We start from the raw sequence: 27,249 nt of genomic DNA, 5'->3' as shown, positions 1-27,249 counted from the left end.
TTTGCCTAATTTTCAGTTTTCATTTCTGTGCATTTGGTAGGTTGGTTACATTTCCTGATCTTGGAGAAGTTGCCTTTTGCAGGAGATGTCCTATACATCCCAGCTGCACACTTGCCTCTGGTCACCAGAGCTGTATGCTTTAGGGGTGTCCCCTGTGTGAGCTATGTGGCTCCTTCTGTTTTGGTGAGCTGACTGCTGAGGGCAGTCTTGTAGGTATGGTCGGCCCCTGGTCTGGTTGGTTGTGAGACCCTGCTTTATGCCCAGGCTGCCGGCTACGGCTGGAGGGGTCAGGTCACAAGGCAGCTGGCTGTGGAACCCTGGGTGGTCTCGGGGCTAGTGCTGGCTCACTGGTGGGCAGAGCCAGGTTCTGGGGTGTGTGTTTGCAGGGTTCCCAGATCCAGTGTCAGCCTGCTGGTGGATTGGGCCAGTTCCTGACACAGCTGGCTGCAGCTTCTGGGGTGTCCCAAAGCTAGTCCTGGTCTGAAGGTGGGCGGGGCTGACTGAGGAGTCCAGAACTCTCAGAGCTGGTGTCAGCCTGCTGGTGGTGGGTTGAGGACCCAGGGGTCCTGGCGTTTGTGCCAGCCTGCCTGTATGTTGGCTGGGTCCCGACAAGTCAGGGTGTGGTGCTGAAGTGGTTCTGCAGTGGGTGTCCACCTGCTGGTGGGTGAAGCCAGGTCCTGGTGCTAGTTCTGTACCCTGTTGTGTGGACCAGGTCCCGAGTCTCTGGCTGCAGGGCTCGGTGTCCCGGAGTCTGTGTCAGAACACTAGTTGGTGGGGTCAAAGCTCAGGGGGACCTAGGGCTGGTGCTGCCCCACTTCTGAGTCTCCCCTCCTGCACCCCATGTCACCCTGCTTCTGAGTCTCCCCTCCTGCACTCCATGTCCCCCCACTGCTGGGTCCCCCCTGCAACCCGGTACCCCACCTTCTGAGTCTCCCCTCCTGCACCCCATGTCCCCCCAGGGCTGAGTCACCCCACCTTCACCCCTTGTCCCCCCAGTTCTGAGTGTGCACCCTATGTGCCCCACTTCTGAATCTCCCCTCCTGCACCCCAGGTCCCCCCACTTCTGAGTCTCCCCTCCTGCACCCTCTGTCCCCCTACTACTGAGTCTCCCCTCCTGTACCCCATGTCCCCCCACTTCTGAGTCTGCACCCCATGTGCCCCACTTCTGAGTCTCCCCTCCTGCACCCCATGTCCCCCTACTTCTGGGTCTCCCCTCCTGCACCCCATGTCCCCCCACTTCTGAGTCACCCCAACTTCACCCCTTGTCCCCCCAGTTCTGAGTCTCCCCTCCTGCACCCCATGTCCCCCTACTGCTGCTGTGTCCCCCCTCCTGCACCCCAGGCACCCCAGTGCTTACTCTGTCTTCACCTAGCTGATTCATTCCCCTGCCTCAGTTAATGTACTGTTGATTGCTCGTAGTGTATTTTTCATTTCAGTTGTATACATTCTTCACCTGTGTTTGGTTTCTCCTTTATATTTTCTAACTCCGTGTTAAAACCTTGAAATTTCTTGCTCCGTTCATCAGTTCTTACCCGAGTTCTTTGATCATCTTTATGATCATTACCTTAAACTCTCCATCGGATAGATTGCCGATCTCTACTTCACTTAGTTTTTCTCCTGGGGTTTTCATCTTATTCCTTCCACATGGTCCTCTATCACCTAATTTTGCCTAATTTTCAGTTTTCATTTCTGTGCATTTGGTAGGTTGGTTACATTTCCTGATCTTGGAGAAGTTGCCTTTTGCAGGAGATGTCCTATACATCCCAGCTGCACACTTGCCTCTGGTCACCAGAGCTGTATGCTTTAGGGGTGTCCCCTGTGTGAGCTATGTGGCTCCTTCTGTTTTGGTGAGCTGACTGCTGAGGGCAGTCTTGTAGGTATGGTCGGCCCCTGGTCTGGTTGGTTGTGAGCCCCTGCTTTATGCCCAGGCTGCCGGCTACGGTTGGAGGGGTCAGGTCACAAGGCAGCTGGCTGTGGAACCCTGGGTGGTCTCGGGGCTAGTGCTGGCTCACTGGTGGGCAGAGCCAGGTTCTGGGGTGTGTGTTTGCAGGGTTCCCAGATCCAGTGTCAGCCTGCTGGTGGATTGGGCCAGTTCCTGACACAGCTGGCTGCAGCTTCTGGGGTGTCCCAAAGCTAGTCCTGGTCTGAAGGTGGGTGGGGCTGACTGAGGAGTCCAGAACTCTCAGAGCTGGTGTCAGCCTGCTGGTGGTGGGTTGAGGACCCAGGGGTCCTGGCGTTTGTGCCAGCCTGCCTGTATGTTGGCTGGGTCCCGACAAGTCAGGGTGTGGTGCTGAAGTGGTTCTGCAGTGGGTGTCCACCTGCTGGTGGGTGAAGCCAGGTCCTGGTGCTAGTTCTGTACCCTGTTGTGTGGACCAGGTCCCGAGTCTCTGGCTGCAGGGCTCGGTGTCCCAGAGTCTGTGTCAGAACACTAGTTGGTGGGGTCAAAGCTCAGGGGGACCTAGGGCTGGTGCTGCCCCACTTCTGAGTCTCCCCTCCTGCACCCCATGTCACGCCGCTTGAGTCTCCCCTCCTGCACTCCATGTCCCCCCACTGCTGGGTCCCCCCTGCAACCCGGTACCCCACCTTCTGAGTCTCCCCTCCTGCACCCCATGTCCCCCCAGGGCTGAGTCACCCCACCTTCACCCCTTGTTCCCCCAGTTCTGAGTGTGCACCCTATGTGCCCCACTTCTGAATCTCCCCTCCTGCACCCCAGGTCCCCCCACTTCTGAGTCTCCCCTCCTGCACCCTCTGTCCCCCCACTGCTGAGTCTCCCCTCCTGTACCCCATGTCCCACTTCTGAGTCTGCACCCCATGTGCCCCACTTCTGAGTCTCCCCTCCTGCACCCCATGTCCCCCTACTTCTTGGTCTCCCCTCCTGCACCCCATGTCCCCCCACTTCTGAGTCACCCCAACTTCACCCCTTGTCCCCCCAGTTCTGAGTCTCCCCTCCTGCACCCCATGTCCCCCTACTGCTGCTGTGTCCCCCCTCCTGCACCCCAGGCACCCCAGTGCTTACTCTGTCTTCACCTAGCTGATTCATTCCCCTGCCTCAGTTAATGTACTGTTGATTGCTCGTAGTGTATTTTTCATTTCAGTTGTATACATTCTTCACCTGTGTTTGGTTTCTCCTTTATATTTTCTAACTCCGTGTTAAAACCTTGAAATTTCTTGCTCCGTTCATCAGTTCTTACCCGAGTTCTTTGATCATCTTTATGATCATTACCTTAAACTCTCCATCGGATAGATTGCCGATCTCTACTTCACTTAGTTTTTCTCCTGGGGTTTTCATCTTATTCCTTCCACATGGTCCTCTATCACCTAATTTTGCCTAATTTTCAGTTTTCATTTCTGTGCATTTGGTAGGTTGGTTACATTTCCTGATCTTGGAGAAGTTGCCTTTTGCAGGAGATGTCCTATACATCCCAGCTGCACACTTGCCTCTGGTCACCAGAGCTGTATGCTTTAGGGGTGTCCCCTGTGTGAGCTATGTGGCTGCTTCTGTTTTGGTGAGCTGACTGCTGAGGGCAGTCTTGTAGGTATGGTCGGCCCCTGGTCTGGTTGGTTGTGAGCCCCTGCTTTATGCCCAGGCTGCCGGCTACGGTTGGAGGGGTCAGGTCACAAGGCAGCTGGCTGTGGAACCCTGGGTGGTCTCGGGGCTAGTGCTGGCTCACTGGTGGGCAGAGCCAGGTTCTGGGGTGTGTGTTTGCAGGGTTCCCAGATCCAGGGTCAGCCTGCTGGTGGATTGGGCCAGTTCCTGACACAGCTGGCTGCAGCTTCTGGGGTGTCCCAAAGCTAGTCCTGGTCTGAAGGTGGGCGGGGCTGACTGAGGAGTCCAGAACTCTCAGAGCTGGTGTCAGCCTGCTGGTGGTGGGTTGAGGACCCAGGGGTCCTGGCGTTTGTGCCAGCCTGCCTGTATGTTGGCTGGGTCCCGACAAGTCAGGGTGTGGTGCTGAAGTGGTTCTGCAGTGGGTGTCCACCTGCTGGTGGGTGAAGCCAGGTCCTGGTGCTAGTTCTGTACCCTGTTGTGTGGACCAGGTCCCGAGTCTCTGGCTGCAGGGCTCGGTGTCCCAGAGTCTGTGTCAGAACACTAGTTGGTGGGGTCAAAGCTCAGGGGGACCTAGGGCTGGTGCTGCCCCACTTCTGAGTCTCTCCTCCTGCACCCCATGTCACCCCGCTTCTGAGTCTCCCCTCCTGCACTCCATGTCCCCCCACTGCTGGGTCCCCCCTGCAACCCGGTACCCCACCTTCTGAGTCTCCCCTCCTGCACCCCATGTCCCCCCAGGGCTGAGTCACCCCACCTTCACCCCTTGTCCCCCCAGTTCTGAGTGTGCACCCTATGTGCCCCACTTCTGAATCTCCCCTCCTGCACCCCAGGTCCCCCCACTTCTGAGTCTCCCCTCCTGCACCCTCTGTCCCCCTACTACTGAGTCTCCCCTCCTGTACCCCATGTCCCCCCACTTCTGAGTCTGCACCCCATGTGCCCCACTTCTGAGTCTCCCCTCCTGCACCCCATGTCCCCCTACTTCTGGGTCTCCCCTCCTGCACCCCATGTCCCCCCACTTCTGAGTCACCCCAACTTCACCCCTTGTCCCCCCAGTTCTGAGTCTCCCCTCCTGCACCCCATGTCCCCCTACTGCTTCTGTGTCCCCCCTCCTGCACGCCAGGCACCCCAGTGCTTACTCTGTCTTCACCTAGCTGATTCATTCCCCTGCCTCAGTTAATGTACTGTTGATTGCTCGTAGTGTATTTTTCATTTCAGTTGTATACATTCTTCACCTGTGTTTGGTTTCTCCTTTATATTTTCTAACTCCGTGTTAAAACCTTGAAATTTCTTGCTCCGTTCATCAGTTCTTACCCGAGTTCTTTGATCATCTTTATGATCATTACCTTAAACTCTCCATCGGATAGATTGCCGATCTCTACTTCACTTAGTTTTTCTCCTGGGGTTTTCATCTTATTCCTTCCACATGGTCCTCTATCACCTAATTTTGCCTAATTTTCAGTTTTCATTTCTGTGCATTTGGTAGGTTGGTTACATTTCCTGATCTTGGAGAAGTTGCCTTTTGCAGGAGATGTCCTATACATCCCAGCTGCACACTTGCCTCTGGTCACCAGAGCTGTATGCTTTAGGGGTGTCCCCTGTGTGAGCTATGTGGCTCCTTCTGTTTTGGTGAGCTGACTGCTGAGGGCAGTCTTGTAGGTATGGTCGGCCCCTGGTCTGGTTGGTTGTGAGACCCTGCTTTATGCCCAGGCTGCCGGCTACGGCTGGAGGGGTCAGGTCACAAGGCAGCTGGCTGTGGAACCCTGGGTGGTCTCGGGGCTAGTGCTGGCTCACTGGTGGGCAGAGCCAGGTTCTGGGGTGTGTGTTTGCAGGGTTCCCAGATCCAGTGTCAGCCTGCTGGTGGATTGGGCCAGTTCCTGACACAGCTGGCTGCAGCTTCTGGGGTGTCCCAAAGCTAGTCCTGGTCTGAAGGTGGGCGGGGCTGACTGAGGAGTCCAGAACTCTCAGAGCTGGTGTCAGCCTGCTGGTGGTGGGTTGAGGACCCAGGGGTCCTGGCGTTTGTGCCAGCCTGCCTGTATGTTGGCTGGGTCCCGACAAGTCAGGGTGTGGTGCTGAAGTGGTTCTGCAGTGGGTGTCCACCTGCTGGTGGGTGAAGCCAGGTCCTGGTGCTAGTTCTGTACCCTGTTGTGTGGACCAGGTCCCGAGTCTCTGGCTGCAGGGCTCGGTGTCCCAGAGTCTGTGTCAGAACACTAGTTGGTGGGGTCAAAGCTCAGGGGGACCTAGGGCTGGTGCTGCCCCACTTCTGAGTCTCCCCTCCTGCACCCCATGTCACCCCGCTTCTGAGTCTCCCCTCCTGCACTCCATGTCCCCCCACTGCTGGGTCCCCCCTGCAACCCGGTACCCCACCTTCTGAGTCTCCCCTCCTGCACCCCATGTCCCCCCAGGGCTGAGTCACCCCACCTTCACCCCTTGTCCCCCCAGTTCTGAAGTGTGCACCCTATGTGCCCCACTTCTGAATCTCCCCTCCTGCACCCCAGGTCCCCCCACTTCTGAGTCTCCCCTCCTGCACCCTCTGTCCCCCCAATACTGAGTCTCCCCTCCTGTACCCCATGTCCCCCCACTTCTGAGTCTGCACCCCATGTGCCCCACTTCTGAGTCTCCCCTCCTGCACCCCATGTCCCCCTACTTCTGGGTCTCCCCTCCTGCACCCCATGTCCCCCCACTTCTGAGTCACCCCAACTTCACCTCTTGTCCCCCCAGTTCTGAGTCTCCCCTCCTGCACCCCATGTCCCCCTACTGCTGCTGTGTCCCCCCTCCTGCACCCCAGGCACCCCAGTGCTTACTCTGTCTTCACCTAGCTGATTCATTCCCCTGCCTCAGTTAATGTACTGTTGATTGCTCGTAGTGTATTTTTCATTTCAGTTGTATACATTCTTCACCTGTGTTGGTTTCTCCTTTATATTTTCTAACTCCGTGTTAAAACCTTGAAATTTCTTGCTCCGTTCATCAGTTCTTACCCGAGTTCTTTGATCATCTTTATGATCATTACCTAAAACTCTCCATCGGATAGATTGCCGATCTCTACTTCACTTAGTTTTTCTCCTGGGGTTTTCATCTTATTCCTTCCACATGGTCCTCTATCACCTAATTTTGCCTAATTTTCAGTTTTCATTTCTGTGCATTTGGTAGGTTGGTTACATTTCCTGATCTTGGAGAAGTTGCCTTTTGCAGGAGATGTCCTATACATCCCAGCTGCACACTTGCCTCTGGTCACCAGAGCTGTATGCTTTAGGGGTGTCCCCTGTGTGAGCTATGTGGCTCCTTCTGTTTTGGTGAGCTGACTGCTGAGGGCAGTCTTGTAGGTATGGTCGGCCCCTGGTCTGGTTGGTTGTGAGCCCCTGCTTTATGCCCAGGCTGCCGGCTACGGTTGGAGGGGTCAGGTCACAAGGCAGCTGGCTGTGGAACCCTGGGTGGTCTCGGGGCTAGTGCTGGCTCACTGGTGGGCAGAGCCAGGTTCTGGGGTGTGTGTTTGCAGGGTTCCCAGATCCAGTGTCAGCCTGCTGGTGGATTGGGCCAGTTCCTGACACAGCTGGCTGCAGCTTCTGGGGTGTCCCAAAGCTAGTCCTGGTCTGAAGGTAGGCGGGGCTGACTGAGGAGTCCAGAACTCTCAGAGCTGGTGTCAGCCTGCTGGTGGTGGGTTGAGGACCCAGGGGTCCTGGCGTTTGTGCCAGCCTGCCTGTATGTTGGCTGGGTCCCGACAAGTCAGGGTGTGGTGCTGAAGTGGTTCTGCAGTGGGTGTCCACCTGCTGGTGGGTGAAGCCAGGTCCTGGTGCTAGTTCTGTACCCTGTTGTGTGGACCAGGTCCCGAGTCTCTGGCTGCAGGGCTCGGTGTCCCGGAGTCTGTGTCAGAACACTAGTTGGTGGGGTCAAAGCTCAGGGGGACCTAGGGCTGGTGCTGCCCCACTTCTGAGTCTCCCCTCCTGCACCCCATGTCACCCTGCTTCTGAGTCTCCCCTCCTGCACTCCATGTCCCCCCAATGCTGGGTCCCCCCTGCAACCCGGTACCCCACCTTCTGAGTCTCCCCTCCTGCACCCCATGTCCCCCCAGGGCTGAGTCACCCCACCTTCACCCCTTGTCCCCCCAGTTCTGAGTGTGCACCCTATGTGCCCCACTTCTGAATCTCCCCTCCTGCACCCCAGGTCCCCCCACTTCTGAGTCTCCCCTCCTGCACCCTCTGTCCCCCTACTACTGAGTCTCCCCTCCTGTACCCCATGTCCCCCCACTTCTGAGTCTGCACCCCATGTGCCCCACTTCTGAGTCTCCCCTCCTGCACCCCATGTCCCCCTACTTCTGGGTCTCCCCTCCTGCACCCCATGTCCCCCCACTTCTGAGTCACCCCAACTTCACCCCTTGTCCCCCCAGTTCTGAGTCTCCCCTCCTGCACCCCATGTCCCCCTACTGCTGCTGTGTCCCCCCTCCTGCACCCCAGGCACCCCAGTGCTTACTCTGTCTTCACCTAGCTGATTCATTCCCCTGCCTCAGTTAATGTACTGTTGATTGCTCGTAGTGTATTTTTCATTTCAGTTGTATACATTCTTCACCTGTGTTTGGTTTCTCCTTTATATTTTCTAACTCCGTGTTAAAACCTTGAAATTTCTTGCTCCGTTCATCAGTTCTTACCCGAGTTCTTTGATCATCTTTATGATCATTACCTTAAACTCTCCATCGGATAGATTGCCGATCTCTACTTCACTTAGTTTTTCTCCTGGGGTTTTCATCTTATTCCTTCCACATGGTCCTCTATCACCTAATTTTGCCTAATTTTCAGTTTTCATTTCTGTGCATTTGGTAGGTTGGTTACATTTCCTGATCTTGGAGAAGTTGCCTTTTGCAGGAGATGTCCTATACATCCCAGCTGCACACTTGCCTCTGGTCACCAGAGCTGTATGCTTTAGGGGTGTCCCCTGTGTGAGCTATGTGGCTGCTTCTGTTTTGGTGAGCTGACTGCTGAGGGCAGTCTTGTAGGTATGGTCGGCCCCTGGTCTGGTTGGTTGTGAGCCCCTGCTTTATGCCCAGGCTGCCGGCTACGGTTGGAGGGGTCAGGTCACAAGGCAGCTGGCTGTGGAACCCTGGGTGGTCTCGGGGCTAGTGCTGGCTCACTGGTGGGCAGAGCCAGGTTCTGGGGTGTGTGTTTGCAGGGTTCCCAGATCCAGGGTCAGCCTGCTGGTGGATTGGGCCAGTTCCTGACACAGCTGGCTGCAGCTTCTGGGGTGTCCCAAAGCTAGTCCTGGTCTGAAGGTGGGCGGGGCTGACTGAGGAGTCCAGAACTCTCAGAGCTGGTGTCAGCCTGCTGGTGGTGGGTTGAGGACCCAGGGGTCCTGGCGTTTGTGCCAGCCTGCCTGTATGTTGGCTGGGTCCCGACAAGTCAGGGTGTGGTGCTGAAGTGGTTCTGCAGTGGGTGTCCACCTGCTGGTGGGTGAAGCCAGGTCCTGGTGCTAGTTCTGTACCCTGTTGTGTGGACCAGGTCCCGAGTCTCTGGCTGCAGGGCTCGGTGTCCCAGAGTCTGTGTCAGAACACTAGTTGGGGGGTCAAAGCTCAGGGGGACCTAGGGCTGGTGCTGCCCCACTTCTGAGTCTCCCCTCCTGCACCCCATGTCACCCTGCTTCTGAGTCTCCCCTCCTGCACTCCATGTCCCCCCACTGCTGGGTCCCCCCTGCAACCCGGTACCCCACCTTCTGAGTCTCCCCTCCTGCACCCCATGTCCCCCCAGGGCTGAGTCACCCCACCTTCACCCCTTGTCCCCCCAGTTCTGAGTGTGCACCCTATGTGCCCCACTTCTGAATCTCCCCTCCTGCACCCCAGGTCCCCCCACTTCTGAGTCTCCCCTCCTGCACCCTCTGTCCCCCCACTACTGAGTCTCCCCTCCTGTACCCCATGTCCCCCCACTTCTGAGTCTCCCCTCCTGCACCCCATGTCCCCCTACTTCTGGGTCTCCCCTCCTGCACCCCATGTCCCCCCACTTCTGAGTCACCCCAACCTCACCCCTTGTCCCCCCAGTTCTGAGTCTCCCCTCCTGCACCCCATGTCCCCCTACTGCTTCTGTGTCCCCCCTCCTGCACCCCAGGCACCCCAGTGCTTACTCTGTCTTCACCTAGCTGATTCATTCCCCTGCCTCAGTTAATGTACTGTTGATTGCTCGTAGTGTATTTTTCATTTCAGTTGTATACATTCTTCACCTGTGTTGGTTTCTCCTTTATATTTTCTAACTCCGTGTTAAAACCTTGAAATTTCTTGCTCCGTTCATCAGTTCTTACCCGAGTTCTTTGATCATCTTTATGATCATTACCTAAAACTCTCCATCGGATAGATTGCCGATCTCTACTTCACTTAGTTTTTCTCCTGGGGTTTTCATCTTATTCCTTCCACATGGTCCTCTATCACCTAATTTTGCCTAATTTTCAGTTTTCATTTCTGTGCATTTGGTAGGTTGGTTACATTTCCTGATCTTGGAGAAGTTGCCTTTTGCAGGAGATGTCCTATACATCCCAGCTGCACACTTGCCTCTGGTCACCAGAGCTGTATGCTTTAGGGGTGTCCCCTGTGTGAGCTATGTGGCTCCTTCTGTTTTGGTGAGCTGACTGCTGAGGGCAGTCTTGTAGGTATGGTCGGCCCCTGGTCTGGTTGGTTGTGAGCCCCTGCTTTATGCCCAGGCTGCCGGCTACGGTTGGAGGGGTCAGGTCACAAGGCAGCTGGCTGTGGAACCCTGGGTGGTCTCGGGGCTAGTGCTGGCTCACTGGTGGGCAGAGCCAGGTTCTGGGGTGTGTGTTTGCAGGGTTCCCAGATCCAGTGTCAGCCTGCTGGTGGATTGGGCCAGTTCCTGACACAGCTGGCTGCAGCTTCTGGGGTGTCCCAAAGCTAGTCCTGGTCTGAAGGTACGCGGGGCTGACTGAGGAGTCCAGAACTCTCAGAGCTGGTGTCAGCCTGCTGGTGGTGGGTTGAGGACCCAGGGGTCCTGGCGTTTGTGCCAGCCTGCCTGTATGTTGGCTGGGTCCCGACAAGTCAGGGTGTGGTGCTGAAGTGGTTCTGCAGTGGGTGTCCACCTGCTGGTGGGTGAAGCCAGGTCCTGGTGCTAGTTCTGTACCCTGTTGTGTGGACCAGGTCCCGAGTCTCTGGCTGCAGGGCTCGGTGTCCCGGAGTCTGTGTCAGAACACTAGTTGGTGGGGTCAAAGCTCAGGGGGACCTAGGGCTGGTGCTGCCCCACTTCTGAGTCTCCCCTCCTGCACCCCATGTCACCCTGCTTCTGAGTCTCCCCTCCTGCACTCCATGTCCCCCCACTGCTGGGTCCCCCCTGCAACCCGGTACCCCACCTTCTGAGTCTCCCCTCCTGCACCCCATGTCCCCCCAGGGCTGAGTCACCCCACCTTCACCCCTTGTCCCCCCAGTTCTGAGTGTGCACCCTATGTGCCCCACTTCTGAATCTCCCCTCCTGCACCCCAGGTCCCCCCACTTCTGAGTCTCCCCTCCTGCACCCTCTGTCCCCCTACTACTGAGTCTCCCCTCCTGTACCCCATGTCCCCCCACTTCTGAGTCTGCACCCCATGTGCCCCACTTCTGAGTCTCCCCTCCTGCACCCCATGTCCCCCTACTTCTGGGTCTCCCCTCCTGCACCCCATGTCCCCCCACTTCTGAGTCACCCCAACTTCACCCCTTGTCCCCCCAGTTCTGAGTCTCCCCTCCTGCACCCCATGTCCCCCTACTGCTGCTGTGTCCCCCCTCCTGCACCCCAGGCACCCCAGTGCTTACTCTGTCTTCACCTAGCTGATTCATTCCCCTGCCTCAGTTAATGTACTGTTGATTGCTCGTAGTGTATTTTTCATTTCAGTTGTATACATTCTTCACCTGTGTTTGGTTTCTCCTTTATATTTTCTAACTCCGTGTTAAAACCTTGAAATTTCTTGCTCCGTTCATCAGTTCTTACCCGAGTTCTTTGATCATCTTTATGATCATTACCTTAAACTCTCCATCGGATAGATTGCCGATCTCTACTTCACTTAGTTTTTCTCCTGGGGTTTTCATCTTATTCCTTCCACATGGTCCTCTATCACCTAATTTTGCCTAATTTTCAGTTTTCATTTCTGTGCATTTGGTAGGTTGGTTACATTTCCTGATCTTGGAGAAGTTGCCTTTTGCAGGAGATGTCCTATACATCCCAGCTGCACACTTGCCTCTGGTCACCAGAGCTGTATGCTTTAGGGGTGTCCCCTGTGTGAGCTATGTGGCTGCTTCTGTTTTGGTGAGCTGACTGCTGAGGGCAGTCTTGTAGGTATGGTCGGCCCCTGGTCTGGTTGGTTGTGAGCCCCTGCTTTATGCCCAGGCTGCCGGCTACGGCTGGAGGGGTCAGGTCACAAGGCAGCTGGCTGTGGAACCCTGGGTGGTCTCGGGGCTAGTGCTGGCTCACTGGTGGGCAGAGCCAGGTTCTGGGGTGTGTGTTTGCAGGGTTCCCAGATCCAGTGTCAGCCTGCTGGTGGATTGGGCCAGTTCCTGACACAGCTGGCTGCAGCTTCTGGGGTGTCCCAAAGCTAGTCCTGGTCTGAAGGTGGGCGGGGCTGACTGAGGAGTCCAGAACTCTCAGAGCTGGTGTCAGCCTGCTGGTGGTGGGTTGAGGACCCAGGGGTCCTGGCGTTTGTGCCAGCCTGCCTGTATGTTGGCTGGGTCCCGACAAGTCAGGGTGTGGTGCTGAAGTGGTTCTGCAGTGGGTGTCCACCTGCTGGTGGGTGAAGCCAGGTCCTGGTGCTAGTTCTGTACCCTGTTGTGTGGACCAGGTCCCGAGTCTCTGGCTGCAGGGCTCGGTGTCCCAGAGTCTGTGTCAGAACACTAGTTGGTGGGGTCAAAGCTCAGGGGGACCTAGGGCTGGTGCTGCCCCACTTCTGAGTCTCCCCTCCTGCACCCCATGTCACGCCGCTTGAGTCTCCCCTCCTGCACTCCATGTCCCCCCACTGCTGGGTCCCCCCTGCAACCCGGTACCCCACCTTCTGAGTCTCCCCTCCTGCACCCCATGTCCCCCCAGGGCTGAGTCACCCCACCTTCACCCCTTGTTCCCCCAGTTCTGAGTGTGCACCCTATGTGCCCCACTTCTGAATCTCCCCTCCTGCACCCCAGGTCCCCCCACTTCTGAGTCTCCCCTCCTGCACCCTCTGTCCCCCCACTGCTGAGTCTCCCCTCCTGTACCCCATGTCCCACTTCTGAGTCTGCACCCCATGTGCCCCACTTCTGAGTCTCCCCTCCTGCACCCCATGTCCCCCTACTTCTGGGTCTCCCCTCCTGCACCCCATGTCCCCCCACTTCTGAGTCACCCCAACTTCACCCCTTGTCCCCCCAGTTCTGAGTCTCCCCTCCTGCACCCCATGTCCCCCTACTGCTGCTGTGTCCCCCCTCCTGCACCCCAGGCACCCCAGTGCTTACTCTGTCTTCACCTAGCTGATTCATTCCCCTGCCTCAGTTAATGTACTGTTGATTGCTCGTAGTGTATTTTTCATTTCAGTTGTATACATTCTTCACCTGTGTTTGGTTTCTCCTTTATATTTTCTAACTCCGTGTTAAAACCTTGAAATTTCTTGCTCCGTTCATCAGTTCTTACCCGAGTTCTTTGATCATCTTTATGATCATTACCTTAAACTCTCCATCGGATAGATTGCCGATCTCTACTTCACTTAGTTTTTCTCCTGGGGTTTTCATCTTATTCCTTCCACATGGTCCTCTATCACCTAATTTTGCCTAATTTTCAGTTTTCATTTCTGTGCATTTGGTAGGTTGGTTACATTTCCTGATCTTGGAGAAGTTGCCTTTTGCAGGAGATGTCCTATACATCCCAGCTGCACACTTGCCTCTGGTCACCAGAGCTGTATGCTTTAGGGGTGTCCCCTGTGTGAGCTATGTGGCTGCTTCTGTTTTGGTGAGCTGACTGCTGAGGGCAGTCTTGTAGGTATGGTCGGCCCCTGGTCTGGTTGGTTGTGAGCCCCTGCTTTATGCCCAGGCTGCCGGCTACGGTTGGAGGGGTCAGGTCACAAGGCAGCTGGCTGTGGAACCCTGGGTGGTCTCGGGGCTAGTGCTGGCTCACTGGTGGGCAGAGCCAGGTTCTGGGGTGTGTGTTTGCAGGGTTCCCAGATCCAGGGTCAGCCTGCTGGTGGATTGGGCCAGTTCCTGACACAGCTGGCTGCAGCTTCTGGGGTGTCCCAAAGCTAGTCCTGGTCTGAAGGTGGGCGGGGCTGACTGAGGAGTCCAGAACTCTCAGAGCTGGTGTCAGCCTGCTGGTGGTGGGTTGAGGACCCAGGGGTCCTGGCGTTTGTGCCAGCCTGCCTGTATGTTGGCTGGGTCCCGACAAGTCAGGGTGTGGTGCTGAAGTGGTTCTGCAGTGGGTGTCCACCTGCTGGTGGGTGAAGCCAGGTCCTGGTGCTAGTTCTGTACCCTGTTGTGTGGACCAGGTCCCGAGTCTCTGGCTGCAGGGCTCGGTGTCCCAGAGTCTGTGTCAGAACACTAGTTGGGGTGTCAAAGCTCAGGGGGACCTAGGGCTGGTGCTGCCCCACTTCTGAGTCTCCCCTCCTGCACCCCATGTCACCCTGCTTCTGAGTCTCCCCTCCTGCACTCCATGTCCCCCCACTGCTGGGTCCCCCCTGCAACCCGGTACCCCACCTTCTGAGTCTCCCCTCCTGCACCCCATGTCCCCCCAGGGCTGAGTCACCCCACCTTCAGCCCTTGTCCCCCCAGTTCTGAGTGTGCACCCTATGTGCCCCACTTCTGAATCTCCCCTCCTGCACCCCAGGTCCCCCCACTTCTGAGTCTCCCCTCCTGCACCCTCTGTCCCCCCACTACTGAGTCTCCCCTCCTGTACCCCATGTCCCCCCACTTCTGAGTCTCCCCTCCTGCACCCCATGTCCCCCTACTTCTGGGTCTCCCCTCCTGCACCCCATGTCCCCCCACTTCTGAGTCACCCCAACCTCACCCCTTGTCCCCCCAGTTCTGAGTCTCCCCTCCTGCACCCCATGTCCCCCTACTGCTTCTGTGTCCCCCCTCCTGCACCCCAGGCACCCCAGTGCTTACTCTGTCTTCACCTAGCTGATTCATTCCCCTGCCTCAGTTAATGTACTGTTGATTGCTCGTAGTGTATTTTTCATTTCAGTTGTATACATTCTTCACCTGTGTTTGGTTTCTCCTTTATATTTTCTAACTCCGTGTTAAAACCTTGAAATTTCTTGCTCCGTTCATCAGTTCTTACCCGAGTTCTTTGATCATCTTTATGATCATTACCTTAAACTCTCTATCGGATAGATTGCCGATCTCTACTTCACTTAGTTTTTCTCCTGGGGTTTTCATCTTATTCCTTCCACATGGTCCTCTATCACCTAATTTTGCCTAATTTTCAGTTTTCATTTCTGTGCATTTGGTAGGTTGGTTACATTTCCTGATCTTGGAGAAGTTGCCTTTTGCAGGAGATGTCCTATACATCCCAGCTGCACACTTGCCTCTGGTCACCAGAGCTGTATGCTTTAGGGGTGTCCCCTATGTGAGCTATGTGGCTCCTTCTGTTTTGGTGAGCTGACTGCTGAGGGCAGTCTTGTAGGTATGGTCGGCCCCTGGTCTGGTTGGTTGTGAGCCCCTGCTTTATGCCCAGGCTGCCGGCTACGGTTGGAGGGGTCAGGTCACAAGGCAGCTGGCTGTGGAACCCTGGGTGGTCTCGGGGCTAGTGCTGGCTCACTGGTGGGCAGAGCCAGGTTCTGGGGTGTGTGTTTGCAGGGTTCCCAGATCCAGTGTCAGCCTGCTGGTGGATTGGGCCAGTTCCTGACACAGCTGGCTGCAGCTTCTGGGGTGTCCCAAAGCTAGTCCTGAAGGTGGGCGGGGCTGACTGAGGAGTCCAGAACTCTCAGAGCTGGTGTCAGCCTGCTGGTGGTGGGTTGAGGACCCAGGGGTCCTGGAGTTTGTGCCAGCCTGCCTGTGTGTTGGCTGGGTCCCGACAAGTCAGGGTGTGGTGCTGAAGTGGTTCTGCAGTGGGTGTCCACCTGCTGGTGGGTGAAGCCAGGTCCTGGTGCTAGTTCTGTACCCTGTTGTGTGGACCAGGTCCCGAGTCTCTGGCTGCAGGGCTCGGTGTCCCAGAGTCTGTGTCAGAACACTAGTTGGTGGGGTCAAAGCTCAGGGGGACCTAGGGCTGGTGCTGCCCCACTTCTGAGTCTCCCCTCCTGCACCCCATGTCACCCCGCTTCTGAGTCTCCCCTCCTGCACTCCATGTCCCCCCACTGCTGGGTCCCCCCTGCAACCCGGTACCCCACCTTCTGAGTCTCCCCTCCTGCACCCCATGTCCCCCCAGGGCTGAGTCACCCCACCTTCACCCCTTGTCCCCCCAGTTCTGTGTGCACCCTATGTGCCCCACTTCTGAGTCTCCCCTCCTGCACCCTCTGTCCCCCTACTACTGAGTCTCCCCTCCTGTACCCCATGTCCCCCCACTTCTGAGTCTGCACCCCATGTGCCCCACTTCTGAGTCTCCCCTCCTGCACCCCATGTCCCCCTACTTCTGGGTCTCCCCTCCTGCACCCCCATGTCGCCCCACTTCTGAGTCACCCCAACTTCACCCCTTGTCCCCCCAGTTCTGAGTCTCCCCTCCTGCACCCCATGTCCCCCTACTGCTGCTGTGTCCCCCCTCCTGCACCCCAGGCACCCCAGTGCTTACTCTGTCTTCACCTAGCTGATTCATTCCCCTGCCTCAGTTAATGTACTGTTGATTGCTCGTAGTGTATTTTTCATTTCAGTTGTATACATTCTTCACCTGTGTTTGGTTTCTCCTTTATATTTTCTAACTCCGTGTTAAAACCTTGAAACTTCTTGCTCCGTTCATCAGTTCTTACCCGAGTTCTTTGATCATCTTTATGATCATTACCTTAAACTCTCTATCGGATAGATTGCCGATCTCTACTTCACTTAGTTTTTCTCCTGGGGTTTTCATCTTATTCCTTCCACATGGTCCTCTATCACCTAATTTTGCCTAATTTTCTGTTTTCATTTCTGTGCATTTGGTAGGTTGGTTACATTTCCTGATCTTGGAGAAGTTGCCTTTTGCAGGAGATGTCCTATACATCCCAGCTGCACACTTGCCTCTGGTCACCAGAGCTGTATGCTTTAGGGGTGTCCCCTGTGTGAGCTATGTGGCTCCTTCTGTTTTGGTGAGCTGACTGCTGAGGGCAGTCTTGTAGGTATGGTCGGCCCCTGGTCTGGTTGGTTGTGAGCCCCTGCTTTATGCCCAGGCTGCCGGCTACGGTTGGAGGGGTCAGGTCACAAGGCAGCTGGCTGTGGAACCCTGGGTGGTCTCGGGGCTAGTGCTGGCTCACTGGTGGGCAGAGCCAGGTTCTGGGGTGTGTGTTTGCAGGGTTCCCAGATCCAGGGTCAGCCTGCTGGTGGATTGGGCCAGTTCCTGACACAGCTGGCTGCAGCTTCTGGGGTGTCCCAAAGCTAGTCCTGGTCTGAAGGTGGGTGGGGCTGACTGAGGAGTCCAGAACTCTCAGAGCTGGTGTCAGCCTGCTGGTGGTGGGTTGAGGACCCAGGGGTCCTGGCGTTTGTGCCAGCCTGCCTGTATGTTGGCTGGGTCCCGACAAGTCAGGGTGTGGTGCTGAAGTGGTTCTGCAGTGGGTGTCCACCTGCTGGTGGGTGAAGCCAGGTCCTGGTGCTAGTTCTGTACCCTGTTGTGTGGACCAGGTCCCGAGTCTCTGGCTGCAGGGCTCGGTGTCCCAGAGTCTGTGTCAGAACACTAGTTGGTGGGGTCAAAGCTCAGGGGGACCTAGGGCTGGTGCTGCCCCACTTCTGAGTCTCCCCTCCTGCACTCCATGTCCCCACACTCCTGGGTCCCCTCTCCTGCATCCCATATCCCCGCACTGCTGGGTCCCTCCTCCTATACCCCATGTCCCCTCACTTCTGTCTCCCCTCCTGTACCCCAGGCCCCCCACTTCTGCGTCCACCGTCCCACACCCCCTTTCCCCCCTCTGCTGGATCCCTTTCACTGCTTGTTCCCCTCTCCTTCACCCCATGTCCCCCCTCTGCTGGGTCCTGCCTTCTGCATCCCGGGCCCCCACTTCTGAGTCCCCCCTCCTGCAACCCAGGCCCCCACTTCTGTGTCCCTCTTTCTGCATCCCAGTATCCCACTTATGAGTCTCGCTTCCTGTACCCTATGTCCCCTCACTGCTGTGTCCCCCCCTTCACTCCTTGTCCCCCCATTGCTGGGTCCCCCTTCCTGCACCCCTGGTGCTCCACTTCTGCTCCCTTCCTGCACCCCACGGCCCCCACTGCTCTGTCACCCCTCCTGCACCCTATGTCCCCCCACTGCTGTGTCCCCTCTCCTGTTCCCCATGTCCCCCACTCCTGGGTCCCCCTTCCTACACCCCAGGGCCCCTACTTCTGAGTCTCCCCTCTTGTACTCCATGTGTCCCCACTGCTGGGTTACCCCTCTCACACCCCAGATCCCCTGCTTCTGAGTCTCCCCTCCCACACCCCATGTCCCACCACTGCTGGATCCCCCCTCCTGCACGCCATGTCCCCCAACTTCTGAGAATCCTCTCCTGCCCCCCTTGTACCCCCACTGATGTTTCCTCCATTCTGCATGCCATGTCCCCCTACTTCTTAGTCTCCCCTCCTGCACCCCATGTCCCCACTGCTGGGTCCCCCATCCTACACCCCAGGCCCCCTAATTCTCAGTCTCTCATCCTGTACCCCATGTCCCTTGCTGTTGGGTCCCTCCTCTTGCACCCAATGCCCCCCACTTTTCAGTCTCCCCTCCTGCACTCTGTGTTCCCCCACTGGTGGGTCCCCCCTCCTGCACTCCAGGCCCCCCATTTCTGAGTGTCCCCTCCTGCACCCCATGTCTCCCCACTGCTGGGTCCCCCCTCCTGCACCCCAGGTGCCCCTTCTGATTGTCCCCTCCTGCACCCCATGTCGCCCCACTGCTGGGTCACCCCTCCTCCATCCCATATACCCCCACTACTGGGTTCCCCCTCCTGCACCTCATGTCCCCCCACTTGTTAATCTCCCCTCTTGCACCGCATGTTCCCCACTTCTTAGTCTGCATTGACCACATCCATGCAGGTTCCCTCTGACCGTGTGCCCACCTTGGTTCAGGCTCTCCATAGCTCGCTGGTGCTGTTGAAGGAGAGCAATAGCTACCCTGAGTTTTGTGTCCCCATTTATGTGGTGCCCGCCACCATTAGCAACAACATCCCAGGCACAGACCTGAGCGTGGGCTGTGACACCTTCCTGAATGTGGTCATGGAGGTAAGAGCTTCTCTGTTTCCCTTCGTGGTTTGTTTCTTTGCTGCAAGAAGACAGCCCATCAGGTGGAACCCGTAGGGTCTGTTTTTCCCCCTCCAGGAGAAACGGAAGGGGGACCCCATCCGATCTTCCAGGACAAATGAACCCAGTTTACCATCAGCTCAAGTTTGCGTCACTTCACACCCAGCTTCTCTGTCTCTGGGTCGGAGAGGTCAGCCTCCCCGTGCTGACTAAAAATAGGCTGTTCCATGGGTGCTCTGGGTGATCCCTGTTCCTGCACCCCCTGGACCAGAGGCCTGAGGTGCCTCCCACTGTGGTGAGGCTGCTGCCTGGTCCCCAGGTGACGAGCTGGCTGCGTGGTCCACTGGAGGAGACGGAACATGGAGCAGGTTGGGGCGGGGGAGTCCAGCGGACTACGGGCCATGGGAAGGAGACGCCCTTCCTTGTGGTGTGAGGGCACTGCCCTCGGGGGCTTCACCTGCAGCCCCTCCCCTCCGCATCCAAGTGGGGGTCCAGCAGCTCAGGTGTCACCCGCGCTCTGTCTGCGGGGCCAGCGCCTCCGAGCCCCGCCCACCCGGCTTCTGCTCTGGGGCGTGTCCTGCCCCATCGAGACCCCACCCCCGCAGAGGTTCAGAGCCCCGTGTGCTGAAGGGTTCTCGCGCTCAGCTGGGCACAGACCCCTGGAAATGAGCAGTTCAGTGCAGGCTCTGACTGCAAGGTGGGGAGGCCGTCACCAGGATCTCCGCCGTCCAGGCCGACGGGCACGTCTGGGGCATTCTGCTCCCCAAGATGGGGGCTCTGTGGGCCCAACACGTAGCCTCTCCACTTCCATCAGGTAGCACATTGGGCTTTATGTTTACAACACCCATATGGCAAAATGTGAGCAGTTCTGGGACTTGGAATAACTTGAGGATTTTCCTACAGTGGAGAATTCCCAGGGATTTTTCTTGGGGAATCCTCTGTCCCCACCAGAGGGCGCCAGCGCTGGACGAGAGGGGATGTTCCCGCAGTGGCCATGGAGTCAGGGCTGGTCCGCGCCGGGCAGGGGCGTCGGCCCTCCTGGATGCCCTCCTCTCACCCCAGAAATCAGAGCCAGCCGACCCTGTACCACCCACCAGGGACTGGGGGGCACGGTCCTGCAGCCTCTTCCGTGCCAGCCCTGCTCTCAGCAATTGGATGAGACGCTGCCGGGACGACTTGCTATTTTTAGATCAAGTGAACTCAAGTCTCAGACACAACCTGGGTGAATGAGAGAGTTGACAGGGGTTTAAGCGCCTGCCTCCCCGGGGCTCCCAGCTGCCCAGGCCGGGTCAGCTGCCAGGCGCCCGCGGTGGCTCCCTCTTCACCGTCCCCGAGTCGGGGCCAAGACACAGGTACTTGCTTCAGAGGAGAGGGGCTTTGCCGTCAGGTGGTTACAGTGCTGCTCTCTGCGATAGTGACAGTGACTCTCCGCCTTCAGTGTCAGGATGGGTCAGGAAAGGAACCCACATGACCTGCAGCTTGGGAGGGGCCTGTGCACCCCCCAGCCCTGAATTCCTCTGAGACAAAGACCAGGCAGGAAGGTTTAAGTGTTCGAAGGCCACGTAAAGGAGCCCGTGGAAACCCTCCCGCCCCCTGTGACCCCTGCACTGCCGGGAACCCACATCCCCGCCTAAGTACCGGGAAGACAAGATGGGTCGCGTTGATGCGATTTCTTCTTCCTATCTTGGCTCCTGGAGAACACAGAGCTGCCCACCGGCTGAAGCGCGCACTGAATTTTGATTAAATCAATCTAACTATTTGGGGAGGGTGACGATCCATCAAACACATTGAAAGTATAGTAAGGAATAGATGGAAGGGAGCCTGTGTTTGTTCATCAAAACGCTCCTTCTCGTTTAACCCGAAGCACTGGAGTGAGGACCTCCACATGGGTGGTGTTATACTTTGGTGCACAAACCTCTTTTCCCCGAAACGTGACCCCTGGTCTCCCAAGCCCCCACCCCCCATTTAAGATATTCTGGACTCAGAGCTGTTCGGACTGATTTAGGGAACCCTGTACGGTTACCCGTGACTGGTTGATGGATGGGGCAGGATGCTGCCTGCTTTTCTTTCTTTCATTGTCAGACACTTACTGAGCACTGACTGTGTGATTCCCGTCTTCATGGGATTTGCAGTCTAGCGAGGAAGGCACCCCACCCCCGAATCAGAGAATTACTGAGTTGCAGAAACCTGTGCTGTGGTGACTCCTGTGGAGAGAGGCCTCGAGGTGTCACCAGAGCCCCTGGCAGAGGGGACCTGCAGTCCTGGCGACCACGCATCCTGAATTTCATTCCCACATAAGGGCTCAGTCTCAGGTTCCAGGCACGAGGCCCTGGGTGTCTTTGGGGGCCGCAGTCCAGCCCCAACGAGCAGGCTGTGAGAGGCCCCTGGGGCAGGCGGCAGGGGAGACTGGTGTGATGCTCCTGAAGGGCTGAGCGAGGCCAGATCCAGACACGAGCGTGTGTGGTGGACAGACCAGGGCAGGGGTCTTGCAGGCTCCCCCGAGAGAGGACGGTGGCTGGACGGGTTTCTGTGTCCCCGAGGGCCCGGTGCAGGCGTTTCCTTGGGGTGGGGGCGTGGGGGGGACGACCATCTGCGTATCGGCGAGTCTTCCGGGGGCAGGTCTAGAACCATCGTCTGGCTCTGGGGAGAGATGCCCCACGGGAAGTAGTCCAGGGATAGAATGAGGACAGCCAGGTCCAAGCGTCCACGGGGCTTTCCAGGAGAAAATAAAGCAAGGGATTTGCCTGCTGCCCGAGCCCGACAAGCCCGGCAGCGCAGCCCCGCGAGGCCGCGGGCAGAGGGCGCAGGGGCCCCAGCGCACCGACCGAGGTCAGGGCCGGACTGTAGGATGATGTCCCACGTGGCCTGACCGTGTCCTTCTGTGCAGACGTGTGACCGCATCAAGCAGTCGGCCAGCGGGACCAAGCGCCGCGTCTTCATCATCGAGACCATGGGGGGCTACTGCGGCTACCTGGCCAACATGGGGGCGCTGGCTGCCGGAGCCGATGCCGCCTACATCTTCGAGGAGCCTTTCGACATCCGGGACCTGCAGGTACGCGGACACAGGGCTGGGGGCGCTGCCGCCTGATGGGTCGACAGAGGCGTTGGTGATGCGCCAGGTTCGGGCACCCGCCGCCGCCCCCCCCCCCTCGTCCTGTGACGGCGCTCACGCCAGTGACGCGTTAGGGCTCTGTCCGCGGTGACAGGGTAACAGCAGGACAGACACATTTCAGGGCACCTGCTGCTCTTTAACCCTAGCTTGTAAGTTTCTGTCTCTTACACTCTTGTCTACGAAGCAGTTATCGCCCTTCCTGGGAAGGCCCCACACCCACAGGGATGCGGACGTGTTCAGGGGGCCCGGTGCTTTGCCGGCTGATGGCTACGGATGTCCAGGCTGTGGGGTACACACAAGGCCAGAGCTCGGGTGTCCCTGTGGGGCTGAGTGGGGCGAAATGTGCAGCAGCTGGAGGACAGCACCTCTGCCCAGAGGAGCCCCTCGTTCCCTGGGACCGCAGGACATCATGAGGGCTGCCCGGCGCCCACCGGGGAGGCTTGACCAGGCAGGGACGCAGCAAAGTAGGTGTTTTCAGCTAAAACCAGGACAGGAAATACACTCACTACCTGCAGCGTGCTTCTTTCTAAAAATGTTTGCTTTTGTGTCACTCTCTCCCTTTCTTGCACATTTCCTTTCTCAAGACACAACAGTCCTTCCTTAGAAAATTTGTGCACCGATTTGAGTCTCTAGGTTTCTCCTGGCCTGAAAATGCTTGGTAGGCAGTTTTACGAGTTTCTGTATAAAGTCAGGTAACAGGTATTTTCCTCTGAGATAGAAAACACTGTCATGGAAATGGATCAGGAGCCGTGGAGGAAAGTAGCAGCTCTAGGCGAGTACATGGAATACACACACTGATGTGTTCAAGGGAAACCGTTCATCTGGGCAAGCGTCTCCCATGGACGCCATGCGTGGCACTGACTCAGTGACACCCCCCTCCCCCTGCCGTGGCCGTGGGCTGCTGGGTTACAGGTTCCCTGGCGTTTGTCACTAGCTGATACGTCACGCGTCTGCTGTCCTCTCCGCTACGAGGTGAACTCGGAGCAGCTGCCCCGACTTCCCCGCTGCCACTGTCACAGGGCCGGACAGTACCCGGCACACAGTAGGCGCTTAATGAAAGTGTCCTAAGGGAACAACACTCTTTCCTAGTCCAACGTGGAGCACCTGACCGAGAAGATGAAGACCACCATCCAGAGGGGACTCGTGCTCAGGTAAGGGGCCTCTGGCTGCCCCCAGCTGCGCCCCGGCTGCTCAGAAAGAACCCGCTTCACCTAACCCACCGCGAGCGGCCACTTCTCTGCACAATATCGCTCTGAATCCTGGAGAAATGAGTGGAGTCACTGTGCTGCTTTGTGTTCAGAATTGCAGGCATTTAAATAATTGGACGGTGATTTTTAAAAATTCATTTTTGCTGTGTAGTCAGTTTTCTTGTTTAAGATTCTGCAAGTCATTTCTTTAAGCCACTGACCTTAATAGAGAAGGCCATGTGCAGCGGCGGGCAGGATGGGAGCGAGCTGCCATGTCTTTCAGGAACGAGAGCTGCAGTGAGAACTACACCACCGACTTCATCTACCAGCTCTACTCAGAGGAGGGCAAGGGGGTGTTCGACTGCAGGAAGAACGTGCTGGGTCACATGCAGCAGGTGGGCCGTGGGCTAGGGAGGCGGCCAGATGCTTGTGACTTTTCTCAGATGGGTGTCCTACTTTAGCCATTTTGGAAAAGAATGTGTATTCATGGGTAAATTCCAAGATGATTAAAATCAACATCTGAACTGTGTTATTGTTACACCAGATATCACCAGCCTCAGGAATCCTTTCCACTGTTTGTGATATCTGGGCAGATGGGCTTTTTAAGGAAAACCATCCACTTTCATATAAATAGTGACACCAGTTGAGTGGATAGACATTCAAATTAAGTACTTGATCCAGTTTCAGGCCTTGTTACCCATTTAAATTGGAATCTCAGACAGATGATACTTCTTTGAGATTTCCATCAAATTGGAGCGATTTGGGAAAAATCTTGGGGTACACATATAAATGCACCCAGACGACAAGGCCGGTGGTGGGTGTGGAGGGACCCGGTCCCCTGACAGCAGGCCTGTCCATCACCACCACTCAGTCCTGTGTCTTAGGAACTTGTAGCTCAGGGCCCATTAATGCACTGAATCCCCTGAAACTACGTAATGGACTGGTGGGCGTGTGTGCGCCTTTGTGAAAGCGAGCCCACAGAGTTGATCAGATTCTTAAAGGAACCGTGACCACCCCTCCCCACCCCCGTAACCTACCCCAAAACAAGGTTAAGGAATCCTGCTAAAGATTCTAAAATAACAGAGATGTTCCTTGACCTGTTGGTTGATTAAAAGCCTCCTCCTTCGGGGAAGCACTGAGATGCCTGATGGGCTGGGCTTTGGCTGCAGGAGTTATGGGGTTTGTTTTGGTTTGTTTGGTCCCAGCCATATACAAGGAGATAGAAATATGCAACAAAACCCCCCCAAAACCCATATTTACAAATTTGAGTCTCTCAGAAATGTGATGTGAATTTTGTTAAATAGTCATTTTAATTTCTATTCCATTTTAAAAAACTAACAGCCAGAAAGGTGTCGCTGTGTAACTAACATTCAGGTAATTCTAACCACCAACAGGGTGGGGCGCCTTCTCCATTTGATAGAAACTTTGGAACCAAAATCTCCGCCAGAGCCATGCAGTGGATCAGCACGAAGCTGAAGGAGCCGGCGGGGAGAGGTACCAAGTGGGCAGCTGGGTGGCCGCGGCGCTGGGGGGGCCGTGCTCTGGGCCCCCGTTTCTCCCTGGCTTCCACCCAGCCTTGGACTGCATGGGACAGAATCAGCTCTCACTCAACTCTGTGGCTGCTGCTTAAGACTCAGGTTATAATTAGGAATAAAAGTAATTAATGAAACAAAATGCTCATTACTGAGGGAGGCGTTCCAGTCACATGGCAACATCTGTCTTCCTTTAATGGAAAACTGCCAGCTCGTGAGCGTAAGGTCAGATCTTAACAAAGGGCACCGTGAAACAGAGGAAAGCTTCAAGGGAGCTTCATTAGGGAGCGCTCCCGGGCGAGGTTCACTGGTCCGAGAGAAAGGGGCCAGAGAAGTCGCACCCGGGCGAGGGTTGGGCAAGACTTTATAGGGGAAGAAGGGAAAGGGGTGTGCAGGGTATTCCTTATTTGGTGGTCTTTTGGGGTATCCTGGGGGACCGTTAGTCCCGCCCCTCGAAAGGCGGGAAGGCTGGGCTGGGTTCAAAGTCCCCAGGTCAGTTCCTGGAACTGGGTGGTCCGGAATGTCTCCAGGGAAGTTTCTAGAACTGGGTGGTCCGGAGAATTTCGGTCTGATGCAACCTGTGAATCTGATTGTGTTCCCCTGCCTCGGGCCAGTTGGCCTTACAGTGAGGGCTCCGCTAGCAAGACCCCAGATGGGAGCTTTCCTGGCTGTGTTTCTTTGCCTCGTGGATGCTCTGAACTGGCTTTTACTTAAGATACTTGGCTTCTTCATTGATTCCTTATGGCCTCTCTTTTTGGAGAAAATGACGGAGGATGGGGAGGTGCCTGGACTATGTCCTCCTTGGTGGGTCCTCCCTCCACGTTTGACTCCGTCTTGTCCCACTGGCAGCAACCTCGGGATTTGGTGATGTCATTCCCCGGCTCTCCAGGGTTTGACCTCATAGGATTAAACCTTCCAAGGCTCTGGTTTTGTGGTTTAGGTGAGAGAAGCACAGAGTGCGTTTCCCTGTAGGGCCGGCTTCTGAGACCATTGCTGTGGCCCACCCTGGCCCCTCCGGCCACCCGGCCCAACCAGGGCCTCTGGATCCTGCCCTGACCCTGGGCCGGGTTCTCTAGACTAGTCTCACCCACCCCAGGCTCGCCTGCAGGACGAGATCCCCTCCCTCCCTGGGCCACACCCGATGGATCCGTCACCTTTGAAGTATTGCTGTGATGCTGGGTGGGACTTGGGTGGGACTGAGACAGGCCCCACCCCCACCGTGGCTGTAAGTGGCTAAACCTCTAGGTTATGAGGGAAATGCCAGGACCTTCCTGCCTATGGATCATTCTTGTTTATTCTGTTACTGCTTCATGTTATCCGATGATTTCTTGTTTTGTCTATATCATCTTAGGATTTAAAAATATTTTGATTTTAGAGGAATTTTTAATATTTTATAAGGAAGTCCGTATTTTATATTGTTAAAGTCACATGTTGCAGACGTGTGTCTCCCATTTGTGGCAAACCCTGTCATTTTCTGCAAGGTTATCTTTTAATGAGGCGCTCTTAATTTTTTTAACATTCATTTTATTTTTAATTTTTTTGGCCACACTGGGTCTTAGCTGCGGCACATGGGATCACTCGTTGTGGCATGCGGGCTTCTCTCTAGTTGTGGCGTGTGGGTTCCAGGGTGCGTGGGCTGTAGTTTGCGGCACGCGGCACAAGCTCGGAAGTTGTGGCGCCTAGGCTTAGCTGCCCTGTGGCGTGTGGGAACCTAGTTCCCCAACCAGGGATCGAACCCGTGTCCCCTGCATTGGAAGGTGGATTCTCTACCACTGGACCATCAGGGAAATCCCAAGTGCTCTTAATCTTAATGTACCCAATTTTTTTAACTTTGTCCTTGAAAATTTGAGCTTTTTGTGTTACTAAAATATTCACCTTTTACATTTAGCTGTCTAATCCACTTGAACTGATATGCAGTTTAAGGTGTAATATTTTCCGTGTGTGCAGTTATTTGAGTGCCAGTCATTGAAAAATCCGTTTTTTTTCCCTACCCTGCAGTATAAACTCCATCATAGATAGACCAGGTATCCAAAAACTTAAGGCACTATTTTTGGATTGTTAGGTTGATGTTTTGGCATTCAGTTACCGATCTGTGCCAATGTTCCAGTTTTGTGAACAATTACTAATATCTAGTAGGGCAAGTCCTACCTGGGCCTTCTTCCAGTTTTGGCTATTCCTGGCCCTTTGTGTCAAGGTCCATCAATTCTGTTGGATTTTTTGTTTTGGGGGTGGTGGTGGTTACATTTAAATAATAAATCATTTGGATGAAGAACTGACATTTTTAAAGTATTGAACTTCTAACTCATGAACATTTAATCTCCATATATTTAGGCCTTTTGTTATCTTATTAAAGCATTGTTTTATATAAAGATCTTGCATATCTTTTGATAAGTTTATTCCTGACTTAGTGATTTTAAAAATAAATTATTGTATGGGACTTCCCTGGTGGTGCAGTGGTTAAGAATCCCCCTACCAACGCAGGGGACACGGGTTCAATCCCTGGTCTGGGAAGTTCCCACATGCTGCGGAGCAACTAAGCCTGTGCACCACGACTACTGAGCCCGTGCGCCTACAGCCTTGTGCTTTGCAACAAC

The 27,249-nt window shown here is 55.9% G+C and overlaps 1 protein-coding gene across 3 annotated transcripts in view; it reads left to right on the top strand.

Annotated features, from left to right (window-relative positions):
* Positions 1-27,249, top strand: part of PFKP (phosphofructokinase, platelet) — a 238,214-nt gene that overhangs the window by 209,323 nt on the left and 1,642 nt on the right. For all 3 annotated transcript variants that reach the window (XM_049705461.1, XM_049705462.1, XM_049705463.1), the window contains 4 exons: positions 21,712-21,876; positions 23,026-23,087; positions 23,407-23,518; positions 24,518-24,617. In XM_049705461.1, coding sequence (XP_049561418.1) covers positions 21,712-21,876; positions 23,026-23,087; positions 23,407-23,518; positions 24,518-24,617 — 439 coding nt within the window. The remainder of the gene's footprint in view (positions 1-21,711; positions 21,877-23,025; positions 23,088-23,406; positions 23,519-24,517; positions 24,618-27,249) is intronic.

The sequence above is a fragment of the Orcinus orca genome, chromosome 2 (assembly GCF_937001465.1).
Source record: "Orcinus orca chromosome 2, mOrcOrc1.1, whole genome shotgun sequence".
Lineage (NCBI taxonomy): Eukaryota > Metazoa > Chordata > Mammalia > Artiodactyla > Delphinidae > Orcinus > Orcinus orca.
The sequence above is the reverse complement of the archived record's forward strand: the minus strand, read 5'-3'. Positions and strand labels throughout refer to the sequence as shown.